Below are 20,690 nucleotides of genomic sequence, written 5' to 3' on the forward strand. Positions count from 1 at the left end.
TCAAGTAGCGAGTTTCTGATTTTTTAAAAAAGTTTATTTTATTAGAAGCCTTAGGATTTTTACCTTCTAATCCTTGTCCTAATTTATGAAGGAGAGTGAACATATGAAAGTTAACAACCCAGAAAAAAAATCCACAAGTCCAAGAGCAACATGTCACTGTATGTGGCACTCAAGGACAACAGCCAAGGACTAGAGATCTTCCAGGCCAGACCACACCTAGGTCTAAGCATATTCACCAGGGATTTCTAGGTAAGTAGTTACAAATCACTAGCTATGAAACAGCTTCCAAAAAATATGTACAGTTCATTTCAATTCAGGAAATTGACCTAAAAATACAGGTAATCCTAATTAAATGATTTTTCCTTCTTGAGAAGTTCCTGTGTAGTATATGAAACATATAAAGGAAGCAAGAATTTTTCTTGACACTGAGCTAAACATTAAAACCAGTTTACTTCTACTGAGAGAGATTCAGATACATCTTTCCTCCTGTACACTTTGGTTTCCCCAACATAAAGAATGTAGGAAGGACTGTGCCACTGAATTACCGTGAAGGGATCTGGTAAGTCATCATAACTGTGTCATCTGTGTTTGCCATCAACAGCCAGATTGGATCCTGCAGCACGTATTTGATGAAGTGCTCACTTTCTTCCATTTCTGTCTTCATTTTGGTTTTATGGTGATTCTCTGAGGAATCAATGCTCCCAAAGTATTTGCTGGTGTGACTAGTTTCACTGCTCCCTGTAAACAGAGATTTAACATTTCATTATAAATTGTCCAATACATAGATTATCTGAATGTTTTTGAGTACAGACAAGATTAAAGAGAACTGAATGTATAAATACAACCACTATTCTACTTTTTTTTAAACAGAGGGAACTTCCACCCTTGAGTAACTGCATTATCTTTTTAAAACTCAAATTCTCAAGTGAAGTCTCCATTAAATTTCAAGAGATAATTAGCTGACTTTAATTTAAAAGTTTTAAATGAACATGAAGGAGTATGGTCTTTTCATTATTCCTTCATACCTGCATAATATCTTAATGGCTGTTTTACATACACTTAGGAAAGGTTCTATTCTGTAAATCAAGCACAATAGCAAAACATTTGTGTAATGCAATAAGAAAGAAATTAAGAATAAACTATGCAATGAGGAGTAAAGAAAAAGATTTTCACTTGATGTTCATGGTGTTTGCAATACCTCACACTCCAACTCTTCTGAAAAGCCAGGAGAGTTCTGGCTGCCTGAGTTACCTGTTCTGCTCCCTGACATGCCACAGCCATTGGACCCAGAGCCCAGGGACTCAGCAGCTGCAGACACACCACTCCCTGAAGAGGCTGAGCCAGTGCCTGAACATGCATCTTCTTGGAGTAAAATGTCAAGCAGGACACTGGACATGGAGAGTTCATCACTATTTTGAGCATCCATTGGAGACTCAGCCTAGTGATAAGGAGAAAAAGTAAAATTAAAAAAACCCAAACACCAAAAATCAAAGCTATTTATTACTAAACGTAAATGATTAGTAATAAATCCATTTCATTTCATATTCTAATGTTTACATAGTTATTCAAAGACAGTCACCAATAACACATGCCAAGGAATAATGAAGTGGACTGACAGGCAGACAGGGGGTCCTTCAGCAAGACCAACTGAATTTCTCTTAAAAAAATTAATAATATAATTTCATGAGAAAGTAAGAAAGGTATTTTCTGTTCTCTTTTGACAGCACCTACTGTCCTGGACGAGTCAGATTTTACCCAAGCCACACACAACATACTAGCAATTGCTCCTACTATAATCTGCCTCAAAGAGATTTGCATCAACAGTCTCTCACTGTTCCACCTCTGTGAGATGAGAAGAAGAGAGTAGTAAGAAAATGTTCCCAGGTGCTTCCTAGGCAAGATCACTTATTTGTATATTTTTAAGAGAAGGAGCATTAACTACGGTAATTTTTAACCTAATCAAAACTTGACTGCAAGTCAGTTTGAAGATTAAATATTAGAAATTAAGGCTGACAGAACTTAGCAAAACATGTAATAATGAAAAGAATTTACTTTACCCTGAACACATTCCTGAATAATGGAAGGAGGCAGCCAAAAAAGATACGGAATGCAGCTCCATCCTATCAGTGACTGAGCATTTATAATGATACTCTATGGTGCCTTTAGAAAGCACAAATAATAGTTTACATATTTCTATCATGGAAACCTTTACAGACACATTACTCCATCTCAAGTTATTTGTTAAACTGATTTATCAAATTGAAATGAGCCAGGAAATAAAAAACTCCTGAAGTTACCAAATAGTTCAGCATAGCTTTAGTGCAACAAACAAAACAAAAATAAAGTTATGGTCTGCAAGAAATTATGAATTCTTCATTTACTTTAGTTGTTTGTTTGTAAACACAGATGTGATTTTAATTTAAATCAGCTTCTTTCAGACCATTTACAGATTGTTCTTCCCATGCACACAAATTCACTAGCACAAAAGTTTTTGCTAAATATAAAGTGCCCACATTATTTTACAGTTTATTTCAGTGGTTTTCAATGAGCTTATCCATATATTCTTACTTTTGTCAATGAAATGGAACAAAACTCTTTCAGGATATATTTCCAAGCTTCCTAGTGTAACTTGAGAAGAATGATGATGTAGATTTAATTTTTAAAGGTTAAGACAACTCTAATATTTGGACTTAATGTTTTTCTCAGTTTGCTGAAGTTTGCATTTACCAACTACAATTGCAAGTCCAGCTCCTGGCATTATATAACTTCTGTCTATCATTAACAAATAGGTCCTGGAAGTGAAAGGATTAAAAATGATGCAGCAGAGACAGGAGACGGGAGGTGTGATCCAGACTTACTGGTAAGGATTCCTTCCCGCTGCCGTTATCCGTTGTCATGATCTTGCCTATGCTTCCTTCCTCACTCAAAGCTCCGTGTAAACCCGCAGGAGCTCCACTCTCTGCAGTTTTTGTGGTTTCTTCCAGCTGTAGAAGATTCAGAGGAGAGCTGCACCTCGACTGAAACAGAGGTGGTGAAGCGTGGTCCTGAGGACCCACTGACTGTGGAGTGCAGGAACGGGAGGGGTCATTGCGTGGCTCTGCGACAGGAGCCTTTTCAGTCTCTGCTGGTGGATTGTAATGGAATGGCTGTGCTGGAAAAAACGCCTGTTGTGGGAAAGGGCTGGGTGCGGCAAAGGGGGGCTGCGCTGGAAACACCGTCTGTGAGGAGAACGCGGAATGGGCAGGGAAGCTGGGCTGACTGGGGTAAAGGGTTTGAGGTAAGTTATTGTTCATCTCTGGGTACACATAATTGGGGAGCACAAGAGCCACGACAGGGGTCATGAAGGGTGCAGAGAACTGGGATGGCTGCATAGGGCAAGTATTTCCAGAGTCCGGCAAGGGATTAAAACCAGAGAGTGAAGTTTCAGGAGCCGGTGGCACTGTCCCTGCTGCTGGAAAAACAGGAAGGGAATATGCAGGCATAACTGTGGGGAAAGACACTGCTGAGTAGCTTGCTTGGGACGTCTCTGATGGTGACCAAGCCGTAGCATTTAAACCTTGAAGAGGGAACCGATGGGGGAATTTAGCTCCAGAAGTTGTACTGTCTGAAGAATCCTGTGGTTTAATGCGCTTTGATTTCCTGTTCTTTCCACTTTTCTTCCAAGGCTGATCCATTCCAGAAGCGGCATTTCTTTGTCCACGGCCACCTGCAAAAGGAAAAGTTATAAGAAAGGTTATAAAAATATAGCTATACAGGACTTGTATAACCAATAAAATTAAAAAAATAAAGATAAAAATCTGAGAAAATGCTTAGCAGTGTCTGACTTCTGTTCCAAGTCAAGTCCAGACCGAAATGAGAACAAATTCAAATCATATCAAGCACTTCTGAAAATGTCACCCACAGCTCCTAGGCCCAATAAACAAAACAATCTCACTATTACTGCTAGTCTCTGCCATTTCCATCCTGCTGATCACATTATTAACTTAAAGGCACTCAGACCATTATCAAATTGTCTCACCAATTACACAACAGTGGAATGGGGAAAACTGGAAAACAAAGGAGCTCAAAACAAAACCACAAATCTGAACAAAAGACAAGATGGCAAGACAGAAGAAAAAGAAAAGTAAGGGAATATAAGCACAGATACAGTAAAGCAAATATGCTAAAGCAGGTTTTTTTGTCCCTTGAAAGAAGATGCATGACAGTAATAGTATAGAGAAAAGACAAAAATCAAAATATAAGTTACTAAAAGGTCCATTATGACACTAAAAGCAATATTCCACGTTAAATCTTCTAGCAAGATTTATCAGAAAATTTTTCTGTGGGTTTTGAAAATAGCATGCAACTATCACTGTTCACACTGGTCCCACAATACAACTAAAAATGGAAACGCCCTCCCAACAGGATTTACTTTCTATATAAATACAAGTCTTGTTGTGCAAACTATTGCCATACCACGTTCAGCAGGCCGTCCTTTTGGTTTATCTTGTAAGTAGTAATTGCAGTGTGATTGAAAAATATTAAATCTCTTGATTTCTTTAAACCTATTCAAGAAGCTCTGCTCCTCTTTTTGCGTATGCACTGCAAGGACCTCCTTTGTAAGTCCCAGTTTTTTAAATGGCTCCTTCTCTTGATTTATGTGTGCAGCGCTGGATGGAGGGGCAAGAAGTTGGCCATCTACGATTTCTGCTCCACTTGGACCATCTTCTATCATTTCTACAGGAATAGAAGGCAAAATACTCAAGATGAAGCAAAGAAAGCCCTATACATGCATTTTTAAGGTACTACAATTCTGCAATCATTTTGCTGCAAGTTTAAGATACACATTCCATCCCTATTTATTCCATTTCCCAAGACCATCTTAGCTGTAAGAAACTGCAAGTCACAAGCAGACATTAGCTGTTCACATGTCTGAAGTTTAAACTCGCTAGCAATTGCCATCTTGAAGAAAAAGTATTAGCAAAAGTCATACCTAATTCAGGCTGTGTTTTTTTGTCTCCAACGTGAACAATGGTACTACTGTAGCTGCACTGACTGGTGAGAGACACAACACTTTCAGGCTTGCCAGGTAAAGCCAAAGATGTTAAGTGAGCACCAACCACCGGGGGACCACTTGATTTACCAGATGCCTTCAGCACAGCAGGATCTGTTAAAAGAAATAAAGTTGCAGATTACTGAACATAAACAAGAGCAAATTCAAATTACATGCTGCTAGGGCTGCAAAACAGTAAAGGCCAAACTGTGCTTTACAAGACAAAAAAGTGAACTTTTTACTTTATACATTCCAGGAATAGAATGACTCTGGAGCAACCAAATGCAATCCTCTAAGCCCATGTACAGCCAAACCAAACCTTTTCAATGAAGGATATTTTCCCCTTTTTCTGGTTTTCACTCTTCTTTAATGGCACAGTTTTGGAAGAAATTTTCTAGCCTCTTCCAGTCCAAGAATAAGTTGCACCCAGCTCCCACAGTGTTGTACACAAATTTCTTTCATTAGCTGGTTACTCTAACAGCTTTGCTTTGAGCATCCACCTAAATTTAAAATTCTCTCCCCTGAAAGCTACACACAGTAATCCAGCAGAGGTCATACGAGTGCCTCACAAAACAGCATTAAAACATTCCACCTCTATAGGAATACTTCCATAACACATATTTAAAGATCTAAAATTTGCCTTTTTCCTGACTGGTGACTTCATCTTTCTCAGACAACAGGGCAACAAAGAGCTAGTGGCCCACATCATCTTCTGCCAACAAGAACCACAGAGACTCCAAATTACAGCATTTCAATCCCTTCTGCAGGACTCTTTGTTCCTGGTCTACTGATACCTTCTAATTTGATTCTAAAAGCTGCATTAGAACTTCTTTTTGAAGCTTGTCAAACCACCAAGATCATTCCCACAAGCAATTCTTGAGAAACTCCACTGGACACTCTCCCTTCAGCCTCATATAATGACAAGGTAGAATGAGCAAATCTCTCATTTGCATGCAGTTCTTTACCAATCTCACAATCCTTGTACTAACCAGTTACATTCTTCATTTAATTCCCCATCCAGACAAGGGACTATGTCGAATGCTACAACTAAGGCCTAAAAAATTACCTTTATGTTTCTGTCTGCAGCAGACTTTTTAGATAGCTTGCCTCAGTAATCCCCAGCTTTTTGTTTTCATAGATGAACACTGGGTTCTAACACCTCACAAAACACAGAACAGTCCAATGCTGCATTTTACCTTCTCTTCTTCATTTTTTTTTTAAACAGAAATGTAATATGCATATTTTTGTTGCAATTAATTAGCTGCTAGGTTCTTCAGCTGATTTTTCTTACAAGTCTTAACTGTGAAATAAACTTTCTACATTTGACAATGATTTGAGTACTGAAACTCAAAATCCTACTGTATTTTCTACAACAAAAATTAGTTCATTGCATCTACAATCCAGATATGCAATCAACTACTCAGTATTTTAATTGTAAGGAGGATATTAATGATGAAAGTTAAATCACCAACATCAAACACTGAGAAAGCAGCTATGAGGTCATGCCTAAGCTACACTTGTCATTGTTCTGCAAAGTAGCATCCAACTGCCTGCCAGCAAAACTCAGTCATGAAAAAGCTGTGATGTAGTTACCTCCCAATGGCTGGATAGCATTATCAGCTGCTTTTTGTTCATGAACTCCAGAACTCAGTGATGCAACACTTGTCGAAGGTTCACATTTTCTTTTTGCTGTACCAGGTACATTACAACTCTCCAAGTACCTAAAATACAATGATTTAAAAATATTAGACATACTAGTCTAATGTCCAAAGGTCAAGAGTAATTTACTCACTGGTTGCTTACCTGATGACACTGTCCAAACAGCTAATCTGTTGATAGGAATACACAGGTTGTTCTTTCCAAGCCAATTCTTCAGTAGTCACATTTTTTGGAGCAGCTGCTCCTGCAGTATCCTTTCCCCCTACATCTTTCACCTGACCACCAGGAGTATTTTGTTTTTCTGTGGAAAGAGATACTGCTATTATGCAATTAAGACATTAAATCCTTGCAAACTCCCCTAAAAGCAACAGTAGTAAAGGTTTTTCATTTCTACGTATTTAGCAGGTCACAAATTAACCACTGTAAAGCAAAAGATTTGTGCACTAATAGATGAATATTGTGCAAGTATTTTCCCGTCCTTATGGATTCTTGGAGTTAAAAGTTTAATTAGATTGCATATGGATCCAAAGGGAATAGACACTATGGCTGTATGAGAATATGTATCATTAAGGTTGAAACACACTCAGTATGAGGACAACTCTTGTGCCCACTTAAGACACTCGTGCCCACTTATTTCAAGACAACAGCTTTAGGCCATGCCTTAACTGTGTTACACCAATATTGATTCAGATATAGCCAAACACAATATTTTCCCAGGCACAGTAGAGAGACATGGGACAATATAATTTGAGTCGATAAAAATGCTGTCTTTATGCATTGATTAGAACTAAACTAGAAAAAGTCCTACTGTCACGTTATACAAGGCACCAGCACAAGAGACTAGTAACTGCTAATGTCTTACCTGCAAAAGACTCTTTCTTATAGTCCAGTTTTGCCTTACTGTCAGTGAAAATATGCTGTCCTTTATTTTTGACCTTACGGGCATACTGACAGACCTCCTGCAAGCAGTTTGGTAAGAACAGTTATTTCAAAGTTTTGACATAAAACATTATGCATAGTTGTTCCTCAGTAGACTAAATCTAACCTCAGTTAATCTCTATCTTGCAATTAGTTTGATCATAGGAGAAACATGAATGTATACAATTTTATTGTGCGGCTGCAAAAATTGGGAATTGGAAAGAGAAGAAATTTAAAGTATGTTTCTTGCAAACAGTTACTCTGTAGTTTGTTTAATCTGCTTGAATATCTTGGATAGGAGAATATAAAATATACATTACAAAGACAACTTAAAAAAAAACCTTAACCTATCACTTGGTAAAAAAATATTGGTGCTATGAAAGATAGTTTTTTTACTAGAAGTCTAACCAAGCACTGACAGGATGTTACAGAACTAGACTATAACAGCCTTCACTATCTGTGGAAGTAGTGAAGGAATGCCAGGCATCTATTTCCCTGTTCAATAAGAAATCCTGAGACCTCATCTGCTTATTCCACCAGTGTTTAAGAACAGAAAGCCAGGAAAGTGACCACCTTGGCAAGAGCAGGACTCTGCAAAGTCTGATCACAGAAGCACAAATCAGATTTGTGAGAATTAGCCTATAAGAAATACAACTTACCAAGTAAAATTTTTGGCTTTCAGAACTAAATCCAAAGTAGAGCTCTAAGCACAAACTAAAAAATTGGTTTATTCCATTCAATTTATTTCGTTCTATATACATGGTTTATTTTTGCAACATTAAAAGTGATCTGGGTCAAGCTATCCCCTGGTTATATAGGTATTACTGCATTTAATCTTCTTACTTTCATTTGGGAAAACAGGAATTACAGACTTTCCCCTCCCAAAACAAACTGCTCTCACATATCCAGCTGGTTTTCCCAGAAACACAGCATATAACATGTATCAGACATTAGATTAAGTAAACACACTACAGGTTTAAATTCTTCACAACACTGACTTTCATGCCTACAACTGTGCTTCAGTACCCTGAGGCTTCATCTACACCAGAAGTGTTTATTGCCTTAGACAAAAGGGTTTTTCTACGATCAATATAAAAGGAACATGGCATTTTCTTTATACTTTCTTCCATTTCCAATTTGAAACTGTTATTCTAAAAGTTAAAAATCCTCACTTTAACTAGTTTGTCTTGTGCCACACACTTGAACGAGAAAAACTCAAACCTACTGGTTTATCCTTATGAGTGTCTTCATTATTATTTCCTGTGCTGTCACTGGAGGATGCCACACTCATCAAGTGCTCATGTGAGCCATTGCTACCTAGACTTCCATAGCCACTGGATCCACTGTTGTGTACAGGCTGTGAAAACAACAACAAGAAAATACATATATATGTGTATACACACCACCCCCCCCGCCTCAGGACACCTGTAATTCCATATCAGGAAAAGAGATTTTATTTTACACTGGGTTTCTTGTTGCTTGGTTTTTTTGGGTTGTTTTTTGTTTGTTTCTCTGGAGTACTCCATAGCTACATGAAATTCTTAAGATTTCAACTGGAGCTTTAACATACTTCAGTAAGTCTTGTCTGGTAATCATGAGTGCAAGTAATTCCCAGGATTGTAGCCAAAAATTCCAGTACAGTAGAAGAAGCTAAGCAAAATGTCACACAAAGATAAACACCCTTTCCTCAGCAGGAAATGGAAAGGCTAACAGTAAAGCACTTGCAGTACCTGCAGTAAGAGCCGATAGATTTGCTCAGTGATCTCCTGAACACTGGGATGAAGGATTCTATCCTCTGTGTAGTTGGGAGCAGCAAAGACATCTTCATTTAAGGGACCCCTGCACAAACCAAACATAGACCAGCTCACTGCAAATGCAAGTGTTTCAATCCCAGAGAGATCACCACTTCAATTTACCACCTATATACCACAGAGAATCTAATGCTTATTCTGTCCCCTCCTGTCTTTCTTAAGGATCACTATGTAAACTTGAGGGAAGGGAAAACAAAAATATATTGACTTACGTCCTAACTTTGTGTCTTCCAATAATAAAAGAAACTTTTCGACTCCAAGGGTTGATGAAACTGGACCAGCTGGTGTCCATGGTGATATAATCTCCATTCCTAGTGCAAAACCTGATTGGTGAATAGTCAAAAGGCTGCCCTCCGTACTGAAGAACTGCAATGAAGGATTCAAACAGACATTTCACATTAATGGTTGCACAATTCTACTCAACAATTCAGGATTTTACAATGAACTGTACAGGAGGAAGATGCCACCTGAGGGATACACTGATACATTTAGAAATACTGAGCTATCAGAATAAGCCAATCTTCATAATTTACTGGACTATGGTCAAAAAAATCACCCTTAGAATACAACAAGCTAAAGAAGACTGAAGAAGCAGCTTCACAAACATTGCCAGAATGGCTCTTATTTTCTTCTCTATGAAATAAAAAATACTATAATTTAAGATATGACAACTTCTATCATGTCATTCTCAAGAAAATTTTCTTTATGTATGAAATATTAATTTATAGTCAATTTGTTTACAATAGATACATATGCTTCACAGAAGTTCAAAATTGAGTGATTTCTCATTTTCATGAATTTGCACTAAGAATCAAGTTGTGCAGTAAAAGATTCAGTATTTACTTGTGGAAAAAAAAATCAAAGTCACAATTAATTTTCTCCTACTACTTGTTGAGGTTTTTGTAGTCCTTATTATTAAGTTCTAGAAAAAAATTTGTATTTTTGCCACAATAAGAGGTTACATACTTTTTTTGTGAATTGCTAGCATTAAGGGTCTGTCATTTGGGTGAAGATGCACCAAGACTGGTGTTCCTATTAAATCCTGAGGTAGGTATCCCAACAGAGGTACTGCTCTGGAGAAAGAAAGACAAAGAAAAAATAATAAAAATCAAGTAGAATACATATGTATTTCATGTTTAAAACTTTTTCATTTTAAGTTAAGTTTTCTCTGCTGTTTTTCCTATAAAGAGAATGAATAATTTTAAGTTTACATTTGGTGAAAAAGCAGTGCCAACTTAACAACAGTAGTACACTTAGGGCAAGGGGGGCTTTGTTTGTTTCTGGGGTGGTGATTAGACCAAATCAAGGAGTCTGCTACAGCAGTTCTGTCTTTCCTTTGCTGTCTAACTTTAGAGGATAAATACTTACCCTAATTTTAAAAGAGCATTAATAAAGTTTAATCTTGTAAAACTCTCATGAAGGTAAATAGTACCCCAATCCCTTGGCTGTGAGCCATGGCTAAGGATCACAGGATTATTACAGCTGAACTAGCAACAGGGGAGCTGACCAGCACTCAAGACAACTTTCTCACAGGCAGGTTAAGAGTTCAACCCAGAGGAGCTGCATGGGAGCAAGCTTATTAACTAGAGAATTAAAAGCAATGTTACTGAATTCCTGCACGTTATCAATGACCACTTCTAGTGACGCATAAAACTAATTTATGTGACAAAATAATTTTTATTGATAGCTTCAAGCATTTGCATTAAGGATAAAGACTGAAAGTTCACAAAAGCCTCTTTGCACCTTACCATGCAGGTTAGCCACTGAAAAAAAACGTGCTTTGGAAAAAAATGTAGTAAGTCAATGCTAGTCAGTAATGTTTAAGTTGCCAGATGCCAGCAAGTCATCTTGTAAGCTCAAAACACTGTACACCTTCCCCCCAGCCCCACTCACTGACACAGCCCCGGGGTAGGGAGATACGCAGGTGTCTGAATAGCTTCAATGAAGAACTTAGCCCCAGTGCACCAGACAAGGGATCTGTGTCGTGTAGGAAGTCAAAAGCATTATGCAACAAATGCCTTCAACACTGCACTTCCAACAACCCACTGGAATTACATCAGCTCCCCAAAACATCAAACATACCCTTCCAGCAAAGAGGCTGAGAGGAGAAAGAGGATAGCAACTAATGCCTTATTATCAAAGCAATTAGTTTAATAATGAGTTTTAAAAGCTTGCAGATGAACTAAAGCAACAAAGCAGAAACTGGCATGAAACTCATACCAAATCATCTCACTTTGACACATTGACATTTAGAAGTGCTGCCAAGTTCAAAGCACATGAGAAAAGTTGTGCTGCTAGAGGACTTTACAATCTCAGTCAACTCCAAATGACTTCACTTAGGGCTTCATCAAGTAACATCATAAGAAGGTTTTGTTCAGCACTGTTCCTGTTCTTTGCCACCTGCTTTATGAAAGTCAGGGATCTAGAATGTGAGACTGAGCTGGGCTTGCCTGTTCTGATGAAAAGGAAACTAAAAGATGATCCAGGAGCTTCCCACACTGCTGGAAAGAGGAGTTACAAAAATGGAGTTAAATTTTCTTGATGGTGCCAGACAATAAAATTATGGGCAATGGTCCCAGACTGGAGTCTGGAAAGCTTATGCTGCATGCTACGAAAAGGTTTTTAACAGAGGAGTGCAAACACAGGAGGTTTCCCATACCAAGTCTCTGAAGGCTTTCAGGCATTATTGAGACAAGGCCAAAGCTGACCTTAGCCAGGACAAGGCAACAATTCTGTTTCAAGCAAAAGGATGGAACCAAGACCTCCCAGCAGTCCCTTCCAACCACCCTTTCTTTGCTCCTGTAATGCTGTATTTGAGAATGATGTCTCGGCATCATTATGCTTCCTCATAATGAGGAACTCATAAAAATTCAGAGGTTAAGCTAACAAATTAATTTTATGAATGCAAATGCATGTGTGGCATAAGAATGGCTAATGAGGAGATGCTGCAAGTTTAGTTTGTGTTTTATAGAATGACATTTAAAGTGCCAAAAAGACATGAATAAGAAATATCTTTATATTATTATTGTAAGTTACATACAAAACTGCTTTAAATTAATTTACAAAGATCACTCTGCTGTGAACTACTTACACCCATTATACACATGAAATATCAAATATATTAAAACAAATACATATGGGAATGACCCATTTAATTTCAAGAAAATATTTCTTTTTACTTAACATACTCTGTGCAGAGATCCACCTGCAGAGTTCAGACAAATAGGCATTTTTTCCAACCCGTGAACACGTACTGATTACAGAAATTAACTCTATTTTATGCAAGTCAAGCAACAGTTTCAGGGTTATATTATGAACAATGTGCAGTCAACAGCAGGTGCTCAGTTGCACATTTTTAAATATTAAGACTCTGCTTTCCCTAAGAATCTATTGCTTTGTGTATTCCACCAAACCCTGGAGAGCTTAAGAGCAATAAACTGCATATGCATGCCTTGGTAAACATTTATCTGGCTGCCAATGCTCTCAGGAGTTAAATAATTAAAAACAAAATCAACTACACAATCACGAGAACAGAAATAAATGACGCAAAGTCCTAACTTCAGACCAAGATGTAATCAACCCTCACTGGAAGTGTTAGAAAATGGTATTTGAGAACAAGTGGTAACATCAGACTGAGAGGAAAGAAGCTTCCACAGTATCCACAGGGAAGGTATTTACTGGAGTTGTTCCACTCAAGCCCAAGAATAAGGGCAAGGCTCTCCACTCAGTAATCTTGCCATTTCTGTGAAGTGACTACTGGAGATCACTGAGCTGTGGATGCACAGAGGAACAGAAGCTTTGCACTGCACCCTCAGCCTCTTTGAAAAGATAAACCCACTCTGCAGCTGGCTTGGAGCATGTGTGGGAATGAAAGAGAGAAAAATCCATGAAGAAGACAGAACTACAGTGGATTAAGCAGTTCTTTTATCAACTTCAGCTGTTTAGAGGGATTGTATAAATCACACCATGGAAAAACAGTTTGTCAGCATTGCACTGTCTATCCTACAGGAACTCAACTTAGCCACAACGTCTGCCTCTCCACAGATAAAACTGTCTCAGAAGTCAAACAGTATTCTTTTTACCTTGACTCCATCTTAGTTGAACATCCCAATAAACCTCCTTTCCCCAATCCCTTCTCTCTTCTGCTGCATTTAAAGGTTTTGCCAAGAATGAAATATTTTTTCTGAAACAAGATTTCCACACAAAAAATACCACAGAATCTCAAAATTGTCCATTATACTCCTACTCTGTCTGAAGACATCCCCCTCATCTCAACCTACAAAGGAAGTTTTAGCATTCTTAGAATGCTTAAAAACAAAGGGGAGAATCTCAGAAGTCAGATGTTACCATTGTAGCTATCTTAGTTTTTGCTAAGGAGGAAAAAAAATAAAATCAAAATGAAGTCCCATATATAGCCCAAATATCAGAAACCACCACAAAGAAAATACCAAGGAAAGAGGAAAAGAAAGGGGAAAGGCAGTGTTTTCAACTCAGGAGTAAGTGAATTCTCTTATCAAGTCTTCAAAATGCTACAATATTCCAAACTGCATCACTGTCCTTAAAAGCTTGTTGAGATTATCATCTTCCCCTCAGCCAAACATGCTCCTGACTCTGAAAGAGTAGCTTCTGTTCTTTCCACAGACCTTATGGCTCCATCACCTAAATATCCTTTGCAAGACTCCACCAAAAGCAGTCCAGAAGACTGACTGGCTGCTCATGGCTTGGACAGGTGCACACTTTCCTGGGTAAAAAACTGGCTGGATGGTCAGGCCCAGAGAGCGGGGGTGAAAGGAGTTACATTCAAGTGGTGGCTGCTACCAAGTGATGTTCCCCAGGGCTCAGGACTGGGTCCAGTTGTGTTTAATGTCTTTATCCATGATCTGGACAAGAGGATGGAGAGCACCCTCCATCAGTTTGCAGACAACAGCAAGTTGGGTGAGAGCATTGATTCTCCCAGGTAGTAAGTGATAGGACAAGAGGAAATGGCCTCAAATTACACCAGGGTAGGTTTAGACTGGGTATTAGGAAACACTTCTTCATAGAAAGGGTTGTCAAGGAACAGGCTGCCCACAGAAGTGGTGCAGTCACCATCCCCAGAGGTATTTAAAAAATGTGCAGATGAGGCATTTAGGGACAGGGTTGAGTGGTGGACTTGATCTCAGAAGTCTTTTGCAACCTAAATGATTCTATGAAAGCTTGGTTTAGACCTCAGCTCCTAAGTCTTTGTACATACATTAAGATCCCAGGTGATATTTCTGTTTCTAATTTAGAACGTAAATACTTACTCTAACCAGCTTTCATGACTGTCAAAGCAATGTGAAGTCTTCAGCCAGTGTAATTTGAACAGTTTTTATATACCTTTTTTTAAAAAAAAGATCTAATATTGCATTTAAAAGATGTACCTCTAGTTGTATCTGGGCCAGCGGAGAGTGACAGCAGCATACTTGTTGAATCACACTTAAAAACCCAAAACCTCACACCTAAGTGTCTCATACAGGTCATACTTGGCAGCACAGGAATTCTTTTGACCATGGGTTCATTGATTGAATTCATGTCCAGAATTTCCCCAGAGGGAAGGAAAGTGGAAGAACAAGTTGTTAGCAAGCACTTCAATACACTTAAATACTGGTGTAATGTGTTCTCATGCTTAGTTAAAATGGGGGGATGTACTTTTCTTAGGTTAAACACTCTTCAGCAGTTGCACAATTTTTTAACCCCACAAACACATCTTAAATACTACAAAGATATTGGATAGCTTGCTCAACAGAAAATTGAAAAATACTTTTTGTAAGTTACCTTTCATCTACATCCTGGAACAAACAGGTCGGTGTGTGTGTAGTCGTAAAAATTCTTTTGTCAGGAGGAATTCTGGGTGCTAAGAGAAAAATAAAAGCATATTAACTGGGGATTTTTCATATATAATACCTCAAGCTGCCAAAATTCTGGCCAAGAGCATACAGGAAAGCAGCTTGCTAGCTCACAGCATCTCAGCAAGGATAGAGAACAGAAACAATTCTCTTTCACTATAATAGAGCTTGAACAGCTCTTACTTTTAGGAAAGCAAACTAGTCTTTGTGCACTCAAGGATTACCTTCATAACCAGAATGGACTTTTTCTGCAAGCAACACACAGCAAAGCTGGTCTTCTGCTATTTCTGGATCTTGCACTTTGATAAGGTAAGGAGTCATCCGGAACGGGTGATAGCAAATCTCATTTTCACGCTCCTTGCCCGCACTAATAATTAAAGAGAGTTAATTATTTCAACAGATTCATCTTATGCTAAATAAAATTTTAATTTGTCCATTGTATTTCCCTCATGACACAAGAACTGCATATTAGCTACTAAAATAGCACCCAAGATCTTAGCTTTTTTTTTTTTTTTGTGGAAGAGAATCTAATTCTGATAATATCCTTTGCATACCAACTTCCATAAAGATTGTGCTGTCCTTTCTACTGCCCAAAACAAATATCCACAACAGCATTACATGGAAGTTTGATCGAAAAACCCAGCTCACGCAATAGATTAAGTTACTTTGTTGTCCTTCAGAGGGATGAATTTACAGGGCTTTTTTATGAAGACTGCTATATCCCCTCAGTTAACATAAAGATCATCTTTTTAATCAATATTTATTCCAGTTTAGAAGGAGTAAAGACTCAATATTTAATAACAGGTGTTTGCTTAACCAGAATGCAAACATAGTAATGAAAACAACCACCATTTACACAGTGACCAAAGAAAATCAGTTGTAATAAGTTTATAACAGCGGAGCTTTATAAAAGTAAAGCTTCTGAAACCAGTGTTAGTTGGATAAAAAAATGTCCAGTAACTCCAGGAGTACTTCTACAGTACATCCAATACAACACTCTGGAGCTCTGCATTACCTCCAATTCTTTTAAAGTTTATTCATACCTCAATAATAAGTATTCATTTATTCCAGAAGTAATTAAATAATTGGATCCGCTATTTTTGTTTCAGAAATGCTGCCAGAGAGGCAGTAAGCATCAAGAAATCAAATTGCACAAGAAAGAACATGAACTACGTTGCCAGCTTTGCCTAAATTAAAAAAAAAAAACAAACAACTAAAGATGAGTGATTGGGGGCAGGAAAAGAAGGAAGAAAACCAAACCCAAAGAATTGTGCCATTTATTAACTGCAAAAGAGACAAGTCAAGTTACCCTCAAGTATCTTCCCAGGGGATACTTGAGACAAATTTGAGACATTAATTTTTTAGAATGAAGGAGACTCTGAAGCAGGCGCCAAACAGAACAGCTCTATTTACATGAACCAAAGGCTTTCCAGAGCAGGAGGAGACACTGTATCACCTTCCTTTATGGCACAAAGGTCAATATTCACATGGATTAACTTCCAAGATGCAGCTTCCCAAAATGAGTTCAGTTTTCTCTGTAGCTCTACAGTTAATCAACTCAAGGATGTGCATATGTTTTGCTTTAAAATCACATTATGAAAAAGCATGAAACGTACATACCATATGGTTCTTATAAAAGTCTAATATTTATGTAATGCTTGGTTTCATAATGCAACACTAGGCTTTGTAATATTGTCTTACCTGATGCGACAGAAAAAAGATTTCTCTTCCATGCAATCCTGGGTGGAAGACTCTAGAAATATTAAGCATATTTCATACCAAGTTACAAACTACTAGAAGATTATGATATTTCGTACAAGAATTTTCCTTAGATAATAAAGGTTGAATTTTTTTAAGTTTATGTTCCCTGAAGTCTCCATATGTATTTGTTAAACAATGCACATCATAGGCAACTAAATCTGAACATCACTCAGATTCTGAGGCTGGCATGTGAGTCACAGCTCCTTTTATCACGTCTTTTTCCTAAACATATCTAAACAGCTCTCCAGTTTGAGCTGCTTACTCTTATCAACTCTTTCACAGTACTTTATACCAATGACCAAAAATGCTTGATTACCTATGACCCCAAAATTTGACCTTTTTCCTAGAAAGACACAAGGACAGTTCGATCACCAAATACACTTCCTACCATCCCTCTTCTCTCTTTTTTCTGAAGGCTTCTTCTCATGTTTTAAGCTTATTTCCCTCCTCTTCCAGAGTAGCCACTCACTGATTTCCAAGGGAAGCTCTGGCATTTCAAGGGCCTCCAGTGCACAATACCTTTGGATATTATATCGTAGGGCAGCTGATACACAAGAGAGTGTGCACAGTTCTACTTACTGCATTTCTTGAACTTGAAGCTATACACAAACATAATAGAGCTACAGAAAATGTTTCAAGAAAGTAAAACCAAAAAACCTCCTGCATAACTGAGTAATCAGGATTATATGGTCAGCATTTATCACTGACCCTTTTTTGAGCCAGAGGTTGCACTAGAGACCCCACAAGGTCCCTTTTGACCTGCTTTATGTATGCATTGCTTAGTACATGTTTATTGCTAATTGGTTTTTTTAGATTAAATATGGTTCACACCCTGGCTCAATGTCATAGATTTAGTATGCAATGGATTGGAATTTCAAACATTTAGAGCAGACTTGAATTTCAAGTGTTTATTTGAAATAGTTGGCAGATATTTCTCAATTACTAATGGCTGTAGGTACGTGAGTAAAACAATCCTACCACAAACAAATATCAAGTGCCCTGAGACATCTCATACTTCACCATTAATTATGCCTAATATAATTTTTCTAAGGCTGGAAGAAGAGAGCTATGATTACACTTGGTGAGTGCACAGTGATGGCAGCTGGAATACCTTTTTCTACACCGTAATCAAGGTGTCCAGTATTCAAATCATAACCATTTTAAAAGGAAGGAGACAGAGTAATGTCCCCTTTATACTTGAGGAAGAGAAAATGTGAAGAAAAATTGTTTTAATTTGATTGCTAGTAAAAGTGGAAAGTAAATTCACCATTCAGCATAAATTCCTACTTTGTTTTCTTTCACCAGCTGGCTGAAAGGGGCATGAGAACTGATAAACAATGACATTCAGAAGACTTTTGACCAACAGACAAATCCTGCTGATTTATAAAATAGATTTATACACCTAGTATTGTTCAGAGATGTTCTAATAATGCCCCTGTGTGCTATACCCTCAAAAAGTGATGGGGGGAAGGATGGAAGGACATTCCAAATCAGTGCAAGTATTTGCATTTGTATGACTGAAAGAAGGTCAGAGAAATATCTGCTGTTGAGACCACTCACCAGCTCTATTGCAAATATTCCATGATGGTAATCTGTATGGGGTGGTAGAAGTATAGAACACACTGACATCCTGAGGTGCCAAGAACTCCACAAATTTGGCATTTTTAAAATAACCCCTCTTGCAGCGGAGAATAGAAGCAGCTTGATCAGAGATGTACAAAATTTTCCCAGTTATCAAAGACACAGCTACAGCAAACATATCCTAAAAACAAAAATCTCAAATTATTTAGACAGTTTGAAACATTCTTCAGTGCAGCACATATTTCTGAGAAAAACATTTAAGATATAAAAACATTAGTAGGTTCAAAATGAGAATTAAGGAAATTTTATTTTATTACAGATGTAGTTCAACACAATGAATCTGCTTATGAAGTAGACACAGACAGAATACTTTCCAATTATGTAGTAAGAATAATACACTACTATTTATGGGTTACAAGCCCTAAATATCATTGTCTAAAGTTCCATGATGCAGAATGAATTTGCAAATTAAGAATTAATGACCTTCCAGCTATATAACTTCACCATTTTCCCTGTGCTTGTTACAGGTATGGTTTACATTCATGAAATTCAGCTGTTTGTAAGAGGTTGTGTTAGTTGGTCCATCCACTGAAACCACTTAGTAAAAAATAATGAGTACACAGGTGGGAAGAAGTCCCACACACTCCACTTGTATTGTTTCTCTTCCTGATGCAGAGGAGCTTCCTGCGTCACAACCCTTCGTGCTCCATTCACAAACCCTGTACAGGAACTTAAGAGCTGTCAGCAGAACACTGCTTTCACAAATGGATATTCAGATTAATTGAACAATGTTTATGATATTTGGCTGAATTTCTCAGTTGTACTCTACACTTCCTATTTATTTCACCTTGTGGGCAGCCTTTACTATTCATAGATTCAACAAAACCCACCTACTTCAACCTATGGAACATCCCCCACCATGCTCTTGTTTTAGAGAATTCAGAACTTCATACATTCAAACAGAGGTTTCAGTTTAAAAAAATAGTAGAAGGCAGTCTAATACACTTATATGCCATTATTTTTTGAAGGCTCCATAACTTATCCCTAAAATACTAGTAATATGGAAATAAATATAATTTAAAAAATCATTCAGATTATCATTTCACTGCTAGAACTACATTGATGGTCCTAGCTGTTCTTATCTCAATGAGAATACAGTATCACTGGATCCCACAGAAAGCCTTGGACCTGTTGCGAAGACCAGACAAATCCCACAGAAAAGGACAGAGTGATTCCAGTACTTTTGTCACTCTTCAGTCACACTAACACAAAGAACTGGTGAAACATCAAATAACCTCTAGTTATAAGAATAAGCTGAAGTGATTCACCATGTGCCTTGACTAAAATTTGGAAAAAGTTAACTCTCCAACTTTTGCAAGTGCACTAAAATGAAAACTAATGATATTTCACAGTGCTTTGTATCTCACGGATATTGGTATGTGTCACACCACGACCTCCAGGCACAAGGTACAATTCAGAGGATCAGGGAGTTCAAGACTACTTATTTCCCACCTAACTGACAGAAACAAATTGTATTTGTGAAGTCTGAAAAGGCTCAGTTTCTCCTCAACATCCCCTGGAAGGCAAAAGGCATTTTCTTCAGCTTTGTGGCCTAACTACCAACTCTTCCCTTGTAAAAAGAAGGCATGCCTGAAAATTCCAGTTCTAGAAAACATTTTCAATACACACTGCAGACTCAGGTCACCACACTCACCGCATTTTTCATGATGTATTCTGAAGTTATAGTCTCAACTTCTTCCACTGTGTAAGATGATACATTGAGACCAGCAGGTTGGGATTCATTAATCATCAACAACTGGTAATATTCTTCATTGGCTACATGAGAACAACAAACAATTTATAATCACGATTATCAATAAACACCCAGCCTAGAAGCAGTAAGCAGCAAAAACATTTTTTGGCATAAATGCAGAAGTTGGGAAGTCTAGGCACTATTCCACATACATCTTTTGCCTTGGTAGAGCTTCCTCATCAATAACTCAAATAAATGTGCACATCTTAGTATACCCATATATGAATGGTCACGAATTTCAGGCTGTT

The 20,690-nt window shown here is 37.8% G+C and overlaps 1 protein-coding gene across 5 annotated transcripts in view; it reads right to left on the bottom strand.

Annotated features, from left to right (window-relative positions):
* PER2 (period circadian regulator 2) overlaps nucleotides 1-20,690 on the bottom strand; it is a 46,353-nt gene that overhangs the window by 4,596 nt on the left and 21,067 nt on the right. For all 5 annotated transcript variants that reach the window (XM_032120258.1, XM_032120260.1, XM_032120261.1 and 2 more), the window contains 17 exons: nucleotides 20,344-20,465; nucleotides 18,609-18,810; nucleotides 16,989-17,040; nucleotides 15,512-15,654; nucleotides 15,217-15,295; nucleotides 10,387-10,493; nucleotides 9,633-9,786; nucleotides 9,340-9,448; nucleotides 8,835-8,966; nucleotides 7,554-7,650; nucleotides 6,836-6,992; nucleotides 6,626-6,753; nucleotides 4,973-5,146; nucleotides 4,456-4,716; nucleotides 2,859-3,706; nucleotides 1,252-1,438; nucleotides 546-738 (listed from right to left, as the gene is read on the bottom strand). In XM_032120258.1, the coding sequence (XP_031976149.1) occupies nucleotides 546-738; nucleotides 1,252-1,438; nucleotides 2,859-3,706; nucleotides 4,456-4,716; nucleotides 4,973-5,146; nucleotides 6,626-6,753; nucleotides 6,836-6,992; nucleotides 7,554-7,650; nucleotides 8,835-8,966; nucleotides 9,340-9,448; nucleotides 9,633-9,786; nucleotides 10,387-10,493; nucleotides 15,217-15,295; nucleotides 15,512-15,654; nucleotides 16,989-17,040; nucleotides 18,609-18,810; nucleotides 20,344-20,465 (3,145 nt within the window). The remainder of the gene's footprint in view (nucleotides 1-545; nucleotides 739-1,251; nucleotides 1,439-2,858; nucleotides 3,707-4,455; nucleotides 4,717-4,972; nucleotides 5,147-6,625; nucleotides 6,754-6,835; nucleotides 6,993-7,553; nucleotides 7,651-8,834; nucleotides 8,967-9,339; nucleotides 9,449-9,632; nucleotides 9,787-10,386; nucleotides 10,494-15,216; nucleotides 15,296-15,511; nucleotides 15,655-16,988; nucleotides 17,041-18,608; nucleotides 18,811-20,343; nucleotides 20,466-20,690) is intronic.

The sequence above is a fragment of the Corvus moneduloides genome, chromosome 10 (genome assembly GCF_009650955.1).
Source record: "Corvus moneduloides isolate bCorMon1 chromosome 10, bCorMon1.pri, whole genome shotgun sequence".
Lineage (NCBI taxonomy): Eukaryota > Metazoa > Chordata > Aves > Passeriformes > Corvidae > Corvus > Corvus moneduloides.